General features: G+C 46.9%; 1 protein-coding gene across 2 annotated transcripts in view; it reads right to left on the bottom strand.

Annotated features, from left to right (window-relative positions):
- KLF7 (KLF transcription factor 7) overlaps positions 1-20,283 on the bottom strand; it is a 55,351-nt gene that overhangs the window by 21,914 nt on the left and 13,154 nt on the right. For both annotated transcript variants that reach the window (XM_035568353.2, XM_035568345.2), the window contains exon 2: positions 3,001-3,613. In XM_035568353.2, coding sequence (XP_035424246.1) covers positions 3,001-3,613 — 613 coding nt within the window. The remainder of the gene's footprint in view (positions 1-3,000; positions 3,614-20,283) is intronic.

The following is a 20,283-nucleotide window of genomic DNA, read 5'->3' as shown; positions in this document are numbered from 1 at the left end:
CACACTAACAAGCTACCAGCCAAAGGAAAATATCTCGCAATCATTTCAGGCCCTCTGGCTCAGCCAGTGAGCAAGCCAAGTGGCTAGTAGCCATTGGCGCTGCTGGGCACATTCTCAACCCGCAGCACACGCAGCTCCCTGCAGCTCCAAGGCGGCCGCGGAAAAACAAAGCGCCGATGGAGAAAAGGGCTGCTCGGCCCTAGCCCCAGGGCAGGCATGGGAAAGGAGGCAGCCCTGCCATTTACAGCTCAGTCCCAAATTTCCATGGCTAGTCCTCTCTGTCCCTCTCTTTCACAGGAAGCTCAGGAGCTCCCTGCAGGGAAGCCGCACTGCCGAGGTCAGAGCGAACAGATTCGATGCCTTGATTGTACCAGCTCTAATTATGGCACTCACGGTCAGTGGGTTTTAAGGGAACAGAGCACTTAAACAGGATGCAGGGGTCCAAATGACTTGGTGCTTGGACCCAAATAAGCTAGTTACATAGGCCCCTCCCCACCACTGACTCAGACTGCTCCCAAGATGTAATCTAAAGGTATTCAGGTACCTTTGAACACCTAGGTGCTTTCCACTGAGAGAAATGGAGTCAGGTGCCTACCTGCTCCCAGGTTCTGCCTCAAATAGTTCAGCTTGATTTTAACAACAGAGCTGTATCCCGTCCACGCTGCAAATGAAACCATCCTTTCTACACAGCTGTAGACAGCTGGGATGTAACCAGGTAAAGGATGCTTGTACGACTGCAAAGACAGGATGGGGCAGCTCCTCATCTGGGTTTGTTTCTTGCCTCTTCTCTTTTACCTGCCTGCTTTTTCCTAACAACCTTTGCTACCTTCTTTGAATTTGGTGGATGAAAACAAGAACACCTCTGTAAACTAGTAAATGGTTTACAGACTGGTTGAACTACTGATGGTTTAACTGGGAAGCTCGGAGGGATAGCTGAACCCACTAGGTGAGGTGATGGGAGCGGGACATTTGGGCACTGCACCTGCACAGCTGCAGTCTCATCATTTGATGCAGGTCTCCCACATCTGCCAGTAAAGGTGGACTTGTCTTTCCAACCACACACATACGCACCAACTAAGGCTATTCAATAAAAGTATCACGGTGCCAGTGAGAAATGTTTCTTGTCATGAATTAATTGCAAAACACAGTATTTGACATGGTGATGTTACCTAGCAGAAAGATACAATATTCAGCTGGACCTAAGACTTGGTTCAAAAGCATGCAAAATCTTGCAAGATTTGAACTCCCATGGTGGAGGTCTTGCAAGAGCGGCTGTATTTGCAAGAGCTCTCTCAGGACTCCTTGTCCCCCTTCACACCTACTGGGTGACCAAAACATAAAAAATTCCACACGTTCACCCCTTTTAGGTGAACATGTCACATCCTTGGCTAACTTCAGAAAGCTGTGTAAGACTCATCACTTCCAGCTTGAGGAGGAACACAGGGGTCACATCCAAACAGTCAAGGCCATTGCATCAACAACTCACACCCTGGAGCTGTGCCCTCATGGGAGCCCCTTTGCCCACTGGAAGGCCTTGGCTGGGATGTCCTCCTGGACACCACAGCAGAGCCTGCTTTGCTGTGGGTTAAGCTCACGGTGGCATTGGCAGCACAGGAGTCTCCTGACCACATCACTGCAGGTTTTAAAATGACTGCACTACTTCCATTGGCTTTCAAATCACTGGATCACAAGTGAGGTCACTCCTGGTAAGGCGGCTATCCCCAGTAAAAGCACTAGAAAGCCCATATTGAAAGATCAAAACCAAGGCCTTTTATGTCGTAACATGATTTATACCTCACACCATGTAACTTTTACAGTGCTGCCTAGTATATGATGGATGCAGCTCTCTTAACAACCCACACATTTGTTTGATTTACTGCACTGGTCCAACATGTTATTTTCTACCTTGCAAGAACAACCTCGCTTCTAGGAATATGCCTGCATGATAAGATCGTGAATTAAATGTGCAGTTATCGTAAGAGACCACACATTTTACAGTAAAATTGAGAAAACTGATTACAGCAATCCCTCTGGAAACAAGAATAATCACATGATAAGATAGTGCTAATGGGAATTTATCATCTCTCATCACATGTGAAGCCTAGAACAAAGCAGCAACACTAGCAAACTGCACAGCTATTACTGCCAATGAATACCAGCTGAAAAGCTACTGGGGACTATGAACAAATGACAGGAGAGTAGGGATGCTGAACAGCCAAACTGCAGCCAATTTGGTACGCTTCAAGATGCTTACACAGTAAAGCTTATATGCAACATTAATCAATACTACCCAAAATAACTGCCTGATATCTTTCCATACATCCCATACCCTTTCTATCCACACTATTCCATCCAAACTCCATGTCATTGATTAATTTGCTCTTGTAGCATTGGCAGCACAGAGTCTCCTGACCACATGCTGTATTTAGTCACCAGAATAGCCCGAAATAGTGAGATCTCAAGTGTACATGCATCTGTATTGTACACATCTGCATCTACACACACACTCCCTCTCACACAAACATTATTCCTAAACTGCACATCTCCGTTCTGAAATGTGCTTGTTCCCTTCCCCCATACAAAAGGCAGCAAAAACCTACCCACGGTATTTTCTATTTGAAGCAATTAACACTTGACTAAAATTAACATTTTTAAAGCTGTCTTGGGGATCTGAGTGCAGAAAACCCAAATTGGCATGCCCACAGTTTTAACATGAATGATACATCTACAACCCTTAGGTATCCTAAAATTACTCTGCACCAAGCCCCATAAGACACATGAAAGCTCAACATATTAATGGTAGGCAGTGAACTCCTCCGTTCTGTTGAAAAGGGGGTACATTTGCTGGCCTGCCATATTTTTCCATTGCCCTGTTTCACAGATACAGGCTTGAACTTTCGGAAGAGCTTTTTTTTTTTTCTTTTCTAAATGAGAATAAAAGGAGATGGTTACGATTAGGTGGCAGGAGGACAAGATGAGAGAAGTACCCTACACAAGTACCTGTATGAGTCCTCTGGTGAGCCTTTAAGTGGGAGCTCTTTGTGTAAACCTTCCGGCACCCATTAAATTGACAGCGATGAACCCTCTTCTTGTTTTCTGGGGACGCTTCCGCCCCTGGCCCTCCTTGTTCACTGTCACTTTGCCCACTTTTTATTGTCCCCGTGGTTGCTGCCGCTACACCCACTTTCATGGAGCTGAGTGAAGCTTTCTTGGCCACCAGTTTCAATGTCACCGTGCCGTCCACTGCTGAGAGAGTTTGTGAGGTTTTTACAAGGTGGCGGCTGAGCTCCGGAGAGGAAGGGGGTGTTAACGAGGTTACTGCATTGAGTTGGGCCTGGTTGACGGCTGTGTAGCCTTCTGTGGAAGAGCTGGTGGACTGCAAGCTGAGGCACGTCTCAGACAGCAGCTTGTCCCGTGAAAGGATAATGTCCATGTTGGAGCTTTTGTCACACGTACTCGTCTCCACCGGTAAAAGGATGGGGTCCAGCCGTCGGATAGTGTCCTCCGCATCTGGAGCTGAGGAGGCATGAAGGAAGCAGTCTAAGTCCTCACCAAAGCTCTCGGAGATCTTCCGTGGTTCAGTCTGAAGGTATCGCTCCAACTCGAGGCATGTCTGCAGGAGGGGAAGGGAGAGGGGAGGGAAAGAAACTGATGTTAGAGAGAGATTACAGCATAGCTCCCACCTAGGGCAGGAGAACAACGTGGTCCAGAGCCATTCAGAGACAACACTCATGCGCACCAGCACCTTCTTACGAGATGGTGACTTTTTGGCACACATGGGGATTTGCACTCGTTTGAAGCTGCTCAGAGACAGGGCATGGGAATATCTGTGTACGGTAGCAGATATTATGGTAGAAGTGAAGATACAACAAAGCATCCACTAAATTTTCATGGAAATCTGCACATTGTCCCATGGACACCAGGCCCCTTCCAATTTTAAGTGTAACCTGGCCAACTGTCACCTCCACATGCAACTACTCAATCTGCCCAGTCTCCTGGCCTTATAAAAACAAAAAGTCACCTCTCCAGATATTTTCCTCCTCTTTCTTTCCAAACATTAAATTTAACTGCATATTTAACCCAGCGTAGCTGGCTGGGGCTCAATCTATTCCTGGAATGGCATAATTCTGAAGTATATCATTTTAAAACAGAAGGAGGAGACAGAAAACTTTCCAGTGACACCATAGCTTGGTTGAAGGGGCTGAGAGAAGATGTGATAAGAAAAAAGGGACCTAATGCCTTTCTTAGAGGGTTTTTGGCACATCTGGTCGAGCAGGATTTCCTGTATACAGGACACCACACTTGCACACCAGCACACTCACACAACTTATTAAAAAGTAGGTGATGATGCAGGCAAGCAGCTGCCACATAAAAATGCATTCATCAGCACGAGGATGGGGTGAGCCTATTACTTGAATGTACCTTGTATGAGGTGCACTGAGCTCATATACGGAGGCCCAATAAAGTCTCCAGGCACCTTCACACTGCCCAGTGTTCTCCATAACCAACATTATAGACTTTTATTATTTATAGAAAATGGTTAGCTGTAGTTTCAAGAGCATTTAATGGAGTTTATTAGTGCTATTTTTCATTCCTCGCTGCCCAAAAGGATAGCTGGTTTAATACCATCACTGCAATTTTACAGGGCTTAGAAAAACACACATTCTAACTCAGATTTTTTAGAAACTTCTAAAAACTACTCCTAAGAGAACACTTCTAGAGATATGAAAGAAGGGACTTTAGGCAAAAATATTCAGTGCAGCCTACGGGAGTTGATGGTCCAACTACATCTCAACCTGGAAGCCAAACATCTGATCAAGAAACAAAAACTTCCTATCACCGGAGGTGAGACGGAGACTCCTGTCTTCTGGGTACAAACGTCAATAAGAGTGTAAAGAGGCCCCATTCACAGCTCTCTGGGAGCTACCGTGTAACTCAAGATTATTCCTGTTAATGTAGCCTGGAAGCTACACTGCTGTTTGCAGATACAATTGGGTGAGATGGCTTCCAGAGTTACAAAAGTAATCTGTCAGACTGCTATCTGTGTTTTTTGTTTGTTTCTTTTTGGTTTGTTTTTTAATAATAGCTGATTATAGATCTGAGCTGTAGAGATGGACTTGGACAAAAAGCAATAAAATGGCAATATATGCAAGTGAGACACGGGGGTTATTTTCACAGACATGACACTGTACATGCGATGTGCCTGCAGGTGGGACACTTACTAATCAGCACCTTTGCCTTAAGTAAACCACCATACAACCAGCCTACCCTAACTTAGTAGAGTTCTTCACTTCTTCACCTACCACAAACGGGATCGCTGAAGAGCTGTTTTTGTCAAATACATGGGAGATGAAGTCATCAAGCTTTAGTGCTCCTGACACTCAGCAAGGGGAGGTACAACCACAGAAATCAGATCTCCAGCACGCCCCACTAGCAGTGCCTGGGAGCTGGTACCAGCGGGCTGCAGCCAGCTGCTGGGGCTCCTGTTGGAGGCTGCCAGCTCATTTCTCCAGCAGCCTGCTCCAGGAGTCACGAGAAACTGTTTATTTCTGCTCCCTCCTTTACCCACCGCTCCTTCAGCTGGGTTTTTCTGGACGGGTTCCTATTTCCTGCTGCAACAATGCAACCGGCCCACATGTCCGCCAGGCTGCCCCCAGGGCTTCCCCGCTTCCTGCAGGCAGCAGAAAGCTGGGAACAACGGGAACCAGCACTAATCTTCCCAGCAGAGTGTCACAGCACCGCATGCTGCTGTTAACTGACCTTGCCAGCTTGTGTGACTGCAGGAGAAGCTTTTCGCCCTGAGCCCACCTTAACCCAGTACCAAGGACTTCCTTCTGGGGGCAGGGACAGGGGACAAGGCTTTCAGCTTTATTTACGAGTCTCCTCTCCCCTGAAGGTCCATCTGAACAGGCTCCTGAGAAGGGAACAGACAGCCCCAGTGCTGTCCCCAGGGGACCAGCACCTACTGACCCTGCTCACACTGCTCCCAAGCAGAAACCTTGGTACCAGCACGGCAGAAAGCCACCGTGCTGGGGCTGCTCACAGTAACAAGGGAGAGCTGCTCTCACAGACACAAAAAGCCTGGCTGCTGCTTAAAGGGCAGTTCTGCAACCGGGGAATGGCTTTAGCTGGGGATCTGGTCTCTCCCTATGTGAATCCTAACAGGCTTTAGGGGCAGCCTTCCAAATGTGCCCCACAATCTTTCAGGATTGACGCCCACAAGTGTACCAAAAGAGGTGATGCTTTTGAATTCCCCACATTGTGTAATTTGGGCTTTCTGGCTCACTTAGCCTTCATCCAGTGGGGCAGAAACAGGTCTAGGGACCTAATAAATAAAAGGCTTCCAAAGTGATGAGTGAGCATAATCACAAATTAGGGATAGAAAGGGAAAAAGAGAGAGAGGGACTCAAGGCCATTAAATGTGATGACAGTGACAAGAGATTTCAATGGCTGGGACCAGAAAGCTGCACTCTGGCTCCACGCGCCCGTGGAGGCAAGCGGGAGGTGCTGCTGCTTTAAGGCATAACTACCCCAATGACAACAATAGTAGGCCTGACAGTTTTTCCAGCTTCACCATTAATTTTCCATAAAGAGCAGTTTCTCGATGAGCCCTTTTCAGGCAAAGCCTGATGCTTCAGAAACCTGTAATTATTCCTGGCTCCCCCCTCCCGCAGCCATTGCACCTGTGCTATTTCAAGACACCAGCTGGTCATGCCTTGCCTTCTGCCTCAGAAATCCTAAACCAGTGGATCAAGCCCATCTCCCCATAGAGGGGGGGAAAAAAAAAAACAACTCAAAGGAAAAGAAACAATACAATGAAGTCCCTCCCTCCCGCCCCCCTCAATCCCTCCACTAAGTCAACAGGGGGGAAAAGCCTGGCAACGCCGAGCCAGAAAGGGCCTCCGGCTCAGCTGCATGGCAGACAAAGCCCGATGAGGGTTAAGGCCACAGCCCCTCCTGTGTTCCCCGCTAGGGCCCTACCTGCTGCTGCCGTGGCCGAGGGCAGGGATGGCAGGCAGGAACAAAGCTTCTTTCCCCATATGTGCTCCCTGGCATGTGCCAAGTACCTTACGTGACCTTCCCCTCACTCTGGCCCAAATCACCCAGGGAGCGGCGAGGCAGCGTTTGGAAAACAGCTTGTTTTCTTCACTCCTGTCCTGGCAAGACCTGTGATTTTTAGGCCAAGTAAGCTCACCCCCTTGTCTTGAGCTCTGAGCTGGTGAAACCACTCAGGCTGAGACCACCAAGGCCTCCGTTCCAGCCCTATGGGCCGTCAAGAGGTTCTTTGGTCTCCACTCCCACAAAGTCATCTGCCAGTGAGTGCAGCAAAACCTAACAATTTTGTGTGGGAGCAGCAGGATGTTGACAACTGCCCACAGAGATATGAACGCACATGGCAAGATTCAGACACTGTGGAACCTCTGTACATCTTCTGCTTCCACCACCGGCCTGGGAGGAAAGCGGCCCAAGGTTACCAAAGACAGGAGTGAGGTGCTCCTGTCATGATCGTTAACTCTTCCGGATGTCCAGTTTCTCCTCAGACACTCATGCAAGAGAGGGGGAGACTGAAGTAACAGATGTAATAAACACCACATTCAAACTAAGTCCTACTGTGCTGTAGGTTGATACGTTGCGGGTAACTTGATGGGCATTAAACTTTCTCACCCAGTGCTCACAGGATTTGCAATGACAACGGCCTCAAAAAATGTAATGGGAAGAGGAAGATGGCTCCCTTCAGGGACACAGGAAGACGATATGTAAGACTGCTGACCGCTGTCAAGCTGTTTTTGCAGGCTAGGGATAAAAAGTGACCCAACCACTTCAACCCATCTGCCCTGACTAAAAGGGTCGTGCTCTTTGCACCTTGCGCCTCAATTTAGCCAGTTAAAAGAAATGATGATTCATGGCTGACAAATAATAGCGTATGACTTTGCTAAACCCCATGTACTTGCAGAAAGCCAGCTAGCAAAGGATGGCAGTCTGGCATGTGGATTTTTCAGTTTTGGATACAATTGCAAAAATATTCACTTTCCAAGAAGAGGTACATTTTCATCACCTAATAAAAATATTGTGTGTCTCCTGCCTACACACCTTCAACCCATGGCATCTCTTCATTCCCCTCCTCAGGCCTCTGGGGCGTGTAGAGCAGTAGAATCCACCATGACACTTCCACATGCAAGACCAGATCCTTCAGACACTTCATGACAACAACTGCAACACTGCTCTACTTGTTAGGAAATACGGCAGAAGAGAAACACAGTGTATGCCTCTGAGAGTAAGACATGACACATGTACCATTCTCAGCAGAGGTTAGCACTCACCTAACTGCAGCCAGCAGAAAGTCTTTACAGTACTCAACCTCCTGGGCATTTTGCAGAGCTAAAGACAGAACAGCGTGGTGACAGCAAAGTTCTGTCAAGGGTAAAACAAAGCCCCAGCACTTAAAATGATTTGAGGTCAGCTGGGGAAGACACCTAATCAACATGTTCAGTGGGTTTCTCTGTTTTATTGATGCTGAAGTATTTTATAACATCTTGATTTTGAATTTTTCCAGCAGACATCGGGAAGTTCTTATCTGGAAGTGCTAGTTACTTCTAAGTGCCATTTTACTGCAGATAAAATGGGACATCAAGCACCGATCTTGGAAGTTATCCAAAACCTAATTAAGAAGTTGGATACTTAGATCAGGCTGTGACAGAGAATGAAAATGTCAAATGTGGTTGACAAGCAGGTCTGATCTACCAGCTCTGTTTACAATACTTGAAAGGATTCTCTGAGCAGCAAAACTGAAATGAGCGAAGCAGAATTATACATGCAATAGCTGAGGTGAAATTCCAACCTCCATCATGACCCCATCACTTTCCACTGGCACATAAAAAAGGGGCCTCATCCGTAACATAACTGTGAAAGTCTCAAGATTACAAAGGAAGAGAAAATTTCCCCAACCTGAAAGCACCCCAAAAGAATCATTCTAAGGTGAGTGTCACCATGGTTCACTCAGACCAAACTACGATGGGTTGCTTCCAAGTCCAGCATCTGGTGTCAGTCTGCCATTCTTCAGCAGGACAGCAAAAGCTCTGAGCTACAGCGCCACTTGCATTTTGGTTTCCAGATATGGAACACGATACTGTGGGGCAGCCCTGACGTTCAGAGGAGTAAGAGGTTCAAAACTCACCTGCCTTCCCTGGAATGTCATGCCATTTTTGTCCTTAACCCTAAAGCAAGGCTTGAAAGATGTATCTTCCTCCCACTGCCGAAATCCTTCATTACTTCCTGAACAACAACAAACCCCAATATTCTTGTCCATCTATTCCAAGATTGTCATCTGTTCCCAGCCAGCTGCCAAAACCTACAGCTTTTCCTCTTGGCAACCTTTACTGGGCAGTTGCTAGTTGTCAAAAGCTGCAGCACATCAGAAGCTTAACATTTGGGACAGCATAAAATAAACGGAATTTTAGTATTAAAATAAGTAGTTTTGCTAAATACACTTGGGAAAATGGGGAAACCGCAGTCTGAAATGAATGAGCAGTAAGAAAAAGTTTCAGGCAGGCAATAGCAAATAATTTCTATTGCAAAGGATTTAAGACAAAGCTCCTAGTAATGTGCCGGCACATCCTACCCACGTTATATAGTTCATTAAGAAAAAGACAGCTAAAACCAGGTACAACAGTAAGCCACTTGCTGACAGCTAACTCACGGCAAATATCTGCATGCACGTTCCCCCATATATACAAGGCAAACCCAAGTTAACTATACACTCAGCTACCCAACAGGCTCTTGCCAAGAGCAAAAAGCAGGCACACACATGGTCAGCAAAGATCAGCTGACACGCAAAGCCTGGTTTTCCTGTGGTAACTTCACCATATGCTCGAGCTGACAGGCTCGTCCTCTCTAACACTGGCTGAGTCTCAGCAGCCAGCAGAGTCTGGGCCAGGCAAGCCTCTGAACTCTGTGATTTCTGGTGAATATGCTATGCACGACCCAAGGCTCTGTTTGCAAAATTCTTCAACATAATTATGACCCACGTCCATTTTTTCCTCTTGGTGTCAGCACAAATAACCAACTTTTAAGGAAATGTATTTAGCCAAACCAAGCCATTCACTATTATTCATGCACAAAAGCACTCCCAAAGAATGCTGCCATATCACGACCCAGACAGCCTTCTCCCTGCATGTTCTTCACAGCCTTTTTCTTCAGCACATAAAAGATGCTGAAGTCAGAAGCCTCAACCACATTCGGTAAAGATACAGTTTAATGTAAAAAGTCTGCAGATTTACTGACAGAGCAGAATCACCACCTCCACATAAACACAAGCCATTTTCCTGTTGCTCTGGGGCATGGTGTAACCAGGGTTATCAAAGGCTTTGATCGGCCTCTGAAGCTCAAAGGATCAAACCCACTTTTGCCATAAATTAGTGATTTTCACCAGCATAAATGGGTAGTGAAACAAATGTCTCAGACAGAGTAACCTGTAACTCTACCCAAGGAGTCAGAATCAAGATCTGTTGCCAAACTCAGTGACAATGAAATAAATCGTATCTAACAATTATTTTTGGAAATGGACAAACTATATTTGTTCACTAAAAATCTGTGGTATTTGGGCTCTAAGCATAGAGAGTTTCAGTGTGCTGGTTGTGAGAGACTGAACAAAGGACTGCAGCTAAGCATGGCTGAATTTGATAGGCATCTAGATAAAAAAATGGATGAAAGAAATCTGCAAACACTCAACCAGGGCTTTGGAGAGCTTTTATTGTTTTTTGACTGTTTAATAAAGATAGAAAAAAAATATCTGCAACCAGTCACAACAGCAAAAAAATAGCATCAGCAAAGGATTAAGGACGGCCAAATCAAGAATTCAAAAGTGGAGGCAGTCCATTGTGCTAGTATCAAAATACGATAAAACCCATGTGTGCTTACACATCAGCGCATGCACTGTCTGCTGCCATGCAGTCCACACCACAGGTAGCCATACAAAAACCATTTGAGAAATTATAATAATAATGTAATAGAATAGAATAAAGAATAACCTAAGAGTGTTTCAAAATCTTTCTGAAGAGATCATTTATTTGTATAACAACCTTGGATGGCTTTGAGTGAGTTGGCTAGTGTCCCTCACTGCTAACTTTCCTCTAAACTTCATCAAGTATGTACTTAACCTGTTGCTGTCCCGTTTGGAAGCAGCTTTAATTTAGCATTATAAATAGCAAAACGGGACAATTAGCTCCTTGAATTGCCAGTTCTAGCTCCCACTGAAATCAAAGGATCAGGTTCAAAGCATGCCCCAGAGTGTGGTAAACTTCTCACAGGAAATGGATATGCAAAAGCAAATGCTGACGGCTGTGAAACGTACAAAGTAGAGCAATATTTTAGGTCTTGATCCTCAATTAAGATTCATCCCTATGAAGTATTACGGTTGGGTTACACAGCAGAACTGGATCCCTTGTAATTACTCTGGATTGGATCATGAATGAAAAAATGTACTAGTTAGAGATGTTTCATTAACATCACAGATAGCTTAACATTTCCTCCTCAGCAGCTGACACAAATGTGTACACAGGCTCAAGCAACAACATATTCACAAGCACAATTCTTCACAATTAAGTCAAATCTGAAGAAGAGGTGTCATCGCTACACTCGATATACGGTACATTTCGTAAGAGGGATTTCTGGGTTGTGAGTCACCTCTGCTCTGACCTAAAAGCATATTAAACAAGAGTGTGCATAACATTGAATTCCTAACCCAAATACGTGCCATTCCTCACCTTAACTTTGTATGATCAGTATGTGTCTGCTGGGACTACTGAATCTACTCTGCACATGATGCCCATTCACTATCACATCTCATGGCTCAAAAAACCTTTTGTCTGTTCCCTTTTGTATTATTTTTGGCTGCAGGGAGGAAGAGGTGGGGACCTGTCTGGGAAACAGGAAGCAGGCTGAAGGAGGGGAATATGTTGTAGAATAAGGTCAGAACAAAAAAAGAATAAAAGAATAAAAGAGCATACTAAAGCACTTCTAAACCATAATAAACATATAGGACCAAAGTCTGCCTCAAGCCATGCAGGGAGCAGTGGGCTGCTTGGCAAAAATTTAAACTTTTAATGGGAGCACAGCAACTGTTCGATCACTTTTACAAAAAGCCATTTGTTGCTTTTTTCTTTTTTTTAAATCATTTGGGCAATGTGTTATCTTACAAGAACAAGAAGATGCATGTGCTGCTGTGATAAATATGCCAGTCTGGGCAAGGAAAAGAGAAGACAGCAGCCTCGAGTTTCACTGTCACACTGAGAAAAAACCTCAGACCAGAAAAAAAGGGATGGAAGCACAACCGGATTCTCAGCTGGGGTAAATCAGCACAGAGCAGCACTGATTTCATTGTTCCTGTTTACATCAGCTGAGGACCTTGCCAACACTCAAACTCCATGAAATTCTGCTCTTGATTAGCGCCATTTAACTCTGGCTTACGTGAAGCAGAATTTGACATGTTCTTTGACGGCTGGAGACGGTTATTTTATATTACAAATCTTGTCTACTTTATTAGGAACAATGTGACCCAAATGGAAAAATGGGAAGAATTTAAAAACACCACCATCTTCAGACATCCTGATGCTTGTTGTTTTTTTTTTCTCTCTCTCCTTCTTAATTTGGCCAGCAGTGTATTTGGAGGTACTCACAAACTGGTTACTACCACTTCTGTACCAGAGTTTTCATCATCAGTGTGCAGAAACAACAGTCTTCACGCTTGAACATCCCACTGCAGGTAAACTTGCCTCTCACTCAAAAGCAGGTGCCCTCTAAAGGGTGCTCCATCACCGCCAAGGGTGTTTTTCCATTGCTTTTATTTTCTACACTGCACTACCAAGGCATTTGTTCCAAAACTTTAGCCATCAGGGACTTAGAACCAGCCTCAAATCTCACAGGCAGTGCACTTGGGCTGCCACACACCCTGATAAAAGCAGCACAGTTCTCTTTTAAGGCAATTTGCTGGAGCACATTGGAAAAGAGCCTGCCAGCATTGGCCTATCCACTCAGCAGCAACACAGGCAGCTGCCCACAGGCATCTGAGGAGATCTGCATCGCCAAAATGCATCAGATGAAACAAAAAGGAGACATGGCAGGGCCTTTTGTGGATATCATCAGCAACTCAAGGTGCGCTGTCAGACCTAGAGCAGGCTCTGCTTCCTCCCTGCGGAAGGAAGGAGACCATACCTGCGTCAGAGAGGTTTGCAGCAGGCCGTAGGGCTAGCAGCTGCAGCACGGGTTGGACAGCCGGGAGATGCCACCAAGAGCCCTGCTGTTTGTGGACTTGGCAAAGCTCAGCAGGTCCGATCAGTGGCTGCTGAGAGCCAGCACACCTCTGTGAGCCGACTTACACCAGCAAGGCTCTTGTTCTGGCTCGCTTTCTTCAGTCTGTTGACTGTGGACACCCACCCAGTTGTTATGGATTTTAATATGCTGCAATATGAAAGTGCTATTTCAGGACAAAGTTATTAATAGCAGTAGCAGCCAGAAAATAGCCTAGAAGGAATGCAATGTCTTGGTATTCCTGGAAGATAAAACAACTTCCCAGCATCCAAGCAGCCATGGTCAATTCAAGACTTTCCTGTGAGACTTTGTAGTTCGTTACAGGATCTAATATACCATAAGCCATCATGACACCCTTCACAGAAATGCCCTGTATGGATACCTGCCGAATCCCAAGTCTGCAGAGACTTACAGTACCGCAAGTCCCAGAGGGTGGTACTGTGTTACCGCAAGCAGGCTGGTGAAAAGCAGAGGCTGGGTGCTGTGACAAAGCAGCTGTCTGACACAAAGACCTCCCAGAGGCTCTTCTTCTCAGTCTCTATTCTCCCACCAGCGCCTTCTCCTTCCCTTGTTCCTTCACGCTGCATCTCCTCAGCAACACTCTTCACTTTGGCAGGAGCTTAGCTGGCAAGGCAAGGCACTGCCCCTTTTCATGCTCTCTCTTAAACCTACTCTTTCTCCTGGCAAAACTTCCCTGGGAACGTATCGCAGAATACTGTGCAAGACCGCCAGACCCTGTCTCAAGTTTTTGCTGGCACCTGTCCCCCTCAAATTAATTGGGAGAGTTCCCAGATTAATTCCAGGTATGTCCCTGAGCACAACACTCAGCACGACCTTCTGGAGCTGAGAGCATCCGGCATCTCTCTGCTGACAATGCCACAAGGCTTCCAGCAGCCACTCTGCTGAGAGGCCCTTATGTGGCCTTTGGCTTCCCAGCCCCATCCTCAAGTATCCCATTAGAGTAAGTCGGATGAAACCCGACACTGTGCCTTTGTCCAAGACAAAAAAGGCTCTGCTGATGATGCTGGGAACTGGAAGATGACACGTTCGCAGCACCGGAGCCTTACTGACTAAGCCACCACACATGGCTCCAACTCAGTACCAAACACGCTGCAGGGAGCGCTGGTCCCTCACCCATCTTCAGAAAGGAAACAAACATAACCCGTTTACCAACAAGGAAAAGAGAAAACACATTGTAGTCATTATAATCCCAACAGTGGATGTTATCTGGCTTATTTCCCACTCAGACATTTAAAAAAATCAGTTAGTTTACCTTAAGTGTCCTCTTTTCCCTGATTTTCCTTCTTCACATCTATTTAAGCCTCCTGCAATACACCTGCTTTTGTGTGCTGGCCGCATACCCCACCTTCCCTCTATTGTCTTTCGGAGATGGGATGGAAGTCTCCACTGTCATGGCCTGGAAGACCACGGCCAGGCTCCCTTGGCTGGCGCTGTGGGAGGGGGAAGAGCAGGAACACGTGCTCTGCCACTGAACAACGACAGCCTCTCCTGCTGCAGCAGCAGCGTCCTCTTCCTCGTGGTACAACCAATTCTCCCTGTCATTCTGTTTATCTCCAGTATTGCTCAAGTAAAGCTGTTTTTAGTAGCCCCCAAAGGCGGGGTCTGTTGCCAGCTATCGTCAGCCCAAACACTTTCAGACTTGTGTCACTCTGCTATGGCAGAATCCCTGCAACAGCTAAACACAAACATTATGTTCCCCCAAGTACAAATTACAGCTTTCAGGAGCTGCAATTTTATTTTGGTTATAAACATACAAAGGTAACCTTTATGCTGGGCAAGGAGGAGCAGCACAAGAGACCGCAGGCCGAGCCTCTGCCTCGTGGGGAACATTCCTTGGGAGCCCTCTGCCGCTTCTCCTCCCACCGGCTCCGCTTCCCAGGCAGTTGCAATGATATCAGAGCCGAAGCGAGAGCCAAAGTCCCTGGTGCTGGTAGCTGCTAGAGGGATCTGCTTCAGCCCCAGCAGTCCAGGAACCAAGACTCAGAAAGGGAAAGAAACAGGCCCAAAATGCGCTGCTTTAGCTCTAGCTGGTGCTGCCGGCAGCCTACATGTTCAGAGAACAATATTTCAGGCACGACTCCTGACTGCTGCCATCCTCCGTCCCTGCAGAAGTCAACACAGCAATTAGCAACACGCGGACATGTTCCAGAGGGCAGCATGAACATCCCAAATAGTGCTCCCCATCACAAGAGCAAGGCTTAGCGGGATTTCCTCCATTTTACATCTCTAACCCTTCCCTGTCAAGACCACAGGTATCCCTGTTCCGCAGATCTCCCATCACTGCAGCGCCGAGCGCGCAACATCTGTCAAAGAAGCATGAAGTCAAATTGACCCTGCAAGCCTCTGAGCGTCCCCCGAGGCATTTCAGTCCTCCTGCGAAGACTGCTAATGTGTCCCTTCCCCACCACAACCAACAATGCACTCCTGGAAGCAAAAACTGCATTAAAAGTCGTCTTTACATGCAAGCTAAGAGCTTTCTTTGCCTCATACCATTTTTACTCATAAATATAATATCAAGGTGATCGTGTTCTCCTCAGACTACTCAGAGTGTTCTGTAAGTAAAACCTGCAATTGGCAATTTATCAGATGGAAAAATAAAAGCCACATTTGGTTTCTCCCTACACTTAAAAATGACCACGTGCAGTCTCTGAAGCAGACCGATCTTTTTAACAAGGTCATGAATATCAGCCTGGAGGCGGAGGGAGGGAAACAAAACCACCCTGCACATGTTTTCCTTCTCCACCGCTTTCTTACCAATGTTTTGCTCACTTTCTAAGCAAAGAGGAAGCCTCTCCTGTTCCCGTAACCCTGTGTTTATCCACATTCCAGCAGCCAGCGGCGCTTACAGCCTTGAGGAGCTCTCCAAGGGCAGAAAATCGGACCTTGCTGCACATTAAGCTTGAGACACGGCCAGTTCTGCGTGGGAATAAGGTGGAAGCCGTGAGAGCAGAAAAGATAGAGGCAGTAGGTGGTGGGACACCATGAAATCTTTTGAAAGCATCGCTCCTGCTGCCTGGGACAAAAAGCACAGCACACCCGTCGCCTAGTGAAAGGACTGGAAAACACTCTTTACGAGGCACAGCCTTAAGAGCCTGAACAAATCCCCCCAGATGTCCCTGGGGACAAAGCAGCCCAATTTGATCAATACAGCAGCGTTATTAACACTGCGATACCTTGCACGTGGCCAGTCGTATGTTCCAGGCTCTGCCGAGCGTGGGGGAAGGGGTGCAAACTCCTGCAGCAGCTCACAGGGGAGCTGTGTCTCTCCATATCCTCAGGCTGCACAAAGAATCTCTTCCCCATTCCCGTGCAAGCTGCTTTTTTGGGAGAGCTCTGCTTCATTAGTATTGATCAAGCTCAGGTGGAAACCCATAAATATCATGTGCATTATGTGCTGGTTTTTTTTGAAGAGATTTTGCTTCTAATTGCTTTAGGATCTCTGCCTTCAGGCTTTCTTTCTGCAGCCATGAAGCCCCTTCCTTTTGTGGGCTGGGGACAGGCACATAAATGCAGGCAGTTAACAATAATGTGACTGCAGAAGGTGGGACTTTATGAATAGCAAATCTTGTAAAAATATTACGAGGATTAGGGGTTGAGCTAAGTGGATTTGGATTCACACAGAAGGGATGGTAGTAAAAGGGTGTATATACATATATATATATATTGCTACTGCTGCCAAGCCCCGGTCAGAGCCGTGGCCCTTCTGTTTGGCTCCTCGCAAACAGAGTTTACAGACAATCCCGCCGAGTAGCTCAGGAATTGGCAGGAGAATGGAAGGGGAAGAAAAACAGTCCTAGCTAATCATCTGCTTAACCACGGCCAGCGCATGTGAGGCTCTTGTCGAAGCCGGGCCCTGTGCCTGCCGCACGAGGAGCCTGCGGTCTGCCCTGCACCGCCCCAGGTGATGCATGGAGGACCAGCAAATGGCCTTTAAAGCCAGGAGAAAGGCCTTCTTGCCCACAGAAAGAAGGTTTCATCTACTGCTGGAAAGAAAAACCACCCCAGAACTGCTGCATCTGCACCAGATGTCTTTCTCCAGCACTCAACTTGGACGTAGAATAAAAAGAAAAAGGAGGAAGGGGAATGACAGACTCACTCCCCCTCCATAGGGGAGAAATCCTTCCATGATTCCCCTCTGCCACCTCTCCAACACAAAAGCACGAAGACCAAAGCCAAATCCTACAGAAGGAAGGTGAAATGCTGAGCCTGAGCACCCCGCACTGTCTCCACACTGTGTTTACCAAGCTCCTCTCACCAGAGAAGTGCGGTGCTGCTCCAGAGCTGCTGGCACCGAGTTCTCTCAGAAAGGGGTGCTGTAAAAGTGTCTAGACAGACTAAAATTAAAAAGAACAAATTATATGACACTGCCCACTGTCTGCAAACCAGGGCCAGATTCTCAGAGGGAGGAGTAAATCGCTAGTGCTGTAATCGTAGCTAGTGGAGTTATCTGCATTTACACTGAGCGAGGATCTGGCCCAGAAAAATACTCCTGTCAAATCTGCAGCCAAAAATTCCTCTGCTAGACCACATTCCACCAGTTAAACTGCCAGGGAAGACAATTGCAAAAAGAATTTAATTAAAATGGAGATCAGGGAACGGGTATCCTTTTCAGGCTCCGCTCTCGGCTCCCTCTCTGTGAAAACTGAGCACTGGGGTGTCCCAGATTCCCAGCCTGTAAAACAGGCACGCTACAGCTCCCTGCTCTCCATGGGCAGCGGCTGTGAAGCATCCTGTTTGTCCAAAGCTCGGCCATCACATCAGACATCTGAATGCTCTAAAACACTGGGTGTTGGATGAAAGTATATGTATTTTGCTCTGCTGAAACAGCTCTGTCACTGCTCTTGGAAAATCTGAGCCTCAAAAAGGCAACTTTGCAAGACTTGCAAGACTGCAGGTGTCAGGTCTCTGACTCGCCAGGGCACAGCTAGGGAATTTTGCTGCCCCAGACTACACAAATCCACTGGCACAGTGGTTAAAGGAGAAAGTCCTTCCTCACTGTTGTTCCCTAGTATTGAAATACAGGTACGCACAAGGAGTACCGCTTTACCAACGTTTTCTTATTCATATTTTATCTCTGAACTTAGACTTTTGTATTGATTAGTGCCTGGATGGAGAGCAGATTTTCTGCATATCCCTCTGTTTTCAGCTCCACCAGGAAGCTATTAAATTGAAGAATATACCCACAATGTGGGCCACTGAGTGCAATCACACCATCAAGTCATAAGGATGATGCTACGTGGTACCTCATTGTAGCAGGTCCTTCCTTCATTTTTACTCCCTAATTTTTGGTAAAACATTTAGCTTTTTACATGCCGGTCTGCGAGAACATCTGCAACAGCACATTGTACAGAACACATTTCTTTATAGTCCTTGCGCTCCACACAAACATGCCTAAAAGATGCTCACAGCAGGACCTGTGCACTGTTTGCTACCACATCTGTGCTTGAGAAAGCTGCTAATTCCCACACACGACCAGAGACCCAGTTTTGTACACCTGGTATGTGCACTTCTGGAAAGAAAAAAAATGGTTACTACCCCACAGGATGATTTTATTTCTTTGGCCAGGCTAGCAGCAGCATTGATTACGATGTTACTTTGTATTGCCTGAAGCTCTTCAAAGACAATCTCTCTTAAAGGCTTGCTGAATATAGAGGAAAAGACTACAGTTTTTGTGAACAGTTTTCACAGAGGCACAACCCAGTATAAACCAGCACAGCTCTGCCGCCCTCAACCAGCTGTGCAGCTCATTACTATTTAGTGAGGCCCCACTATTTTGCTACAACCCCAGCAGACACCGCATGGGGCAAGCAGCTTTCCTCCTGCGCAGGAAGGAAAGGGGACGACGCATCTTCCGAAACACCAGGAGACTATTCCTTTGCAAGCCTCCTCTTGCAAGCAGCCCAAGCCACCTCAAAGGAGCGGCGATGGTTAAAGGCAGCAAAGCAGACAAGCAGAGCAGGAGGGTGCAGCGTGCAGGCTGACCAACCAAGCTCACACCGAGTCCCGCAGTTCACAGCAGGGAACGCCTGCCCCCAGCTCAGGCAGGCTCCTCTGCCTTACGCTAGCGGCTTCCTCAAATCCTCCTGCAAGGCAGCGGGGCCAGGACGTACCGGTCCTGCCTCTCTTGGGCCTGGTCCAGAACCCGCTTGGATCCCGGGAAATTATTTCCATCGCTTCCAGCAGCCTTGGGACGACGCCGAGCTGCCTGCCCAGCACTGACTCAGCAACACGGCCACAGGGAGAGGTGGAAACGGTGCCGGTGCCGTTCCAGGCTCCCGTGTTGCAGGCTTCGGGGCGGTGCAGCGAGCCCGGGGAAATGCTGGAATGGTTCTTAGTGGTAAACAGAGCCCAGAAACACATCCACGGCTTCGCAGGGCTAGCCCACATCAACAGCTAGCAGGATTTATGCTCCCAATGGTGCCTTCCAAGCTCCCCACGCACCGACGCCGGCATCCTTCCTCTGCTGTGGCATCTGCACAAGGGTGCTGAAGGGAAGGACAGAGGTGTGCTGGGTGGGCATGGAAATTCAAGGCACTGTTTCAAGTGAGCTGTGATGAAGAAAAACTTCGGTCTTCAACAGGCAGCAGCACATGGATGCTGTTTTCTGAACAAAGGACAGCAACTCACAGCAACACTACTCTTCCCATCACTACTATCACCATGCAATTTTCAGCCCCGTGGCTGTATTTGTTTTTAGACTCCTCAAATGCTGAGGTTTTCCACTACCTGCTGTCAACAGCCAGCTGATTCTGAGTCAGCTACCATCACACCAAATCATCAGCGCCGTTTTGACTTCATCCCACTTAAGTTCTGATCTGTTTCCTTAAGCAAACAAACAAAAACTTGGCCTCATTTTTTTGTTTCCGTTTACTTTGATGGATCACAGTCCCCAGTATAAAAACATGCTTAATAAAAACAAATCAGAAAACTAAGGAAACTGATAAAAAGCTTTCATTG

This window comes from Cygnus atratus, chromosome 6, assembly GCF_013377495.2.
Source record: "Cygnus atratus isolate AKBS03 ecotype Queensland, Australia chromosome 6, CAtr_DNAZoo_HiC_assembly, whole genome shotgun sequence".
In the NCBI taxonomy this organism is placed as follows: domain Eukaryota; kingdom Metazoa; phylum Chordata; class Aves; order Anseriformes; family Anatidae; genus Cygnus; species Cygnus atratus.
Note: the sequence above shows the minus strand (reverse complement) of the source record. Positions and strands in the feature narration are given on the sequence as shown.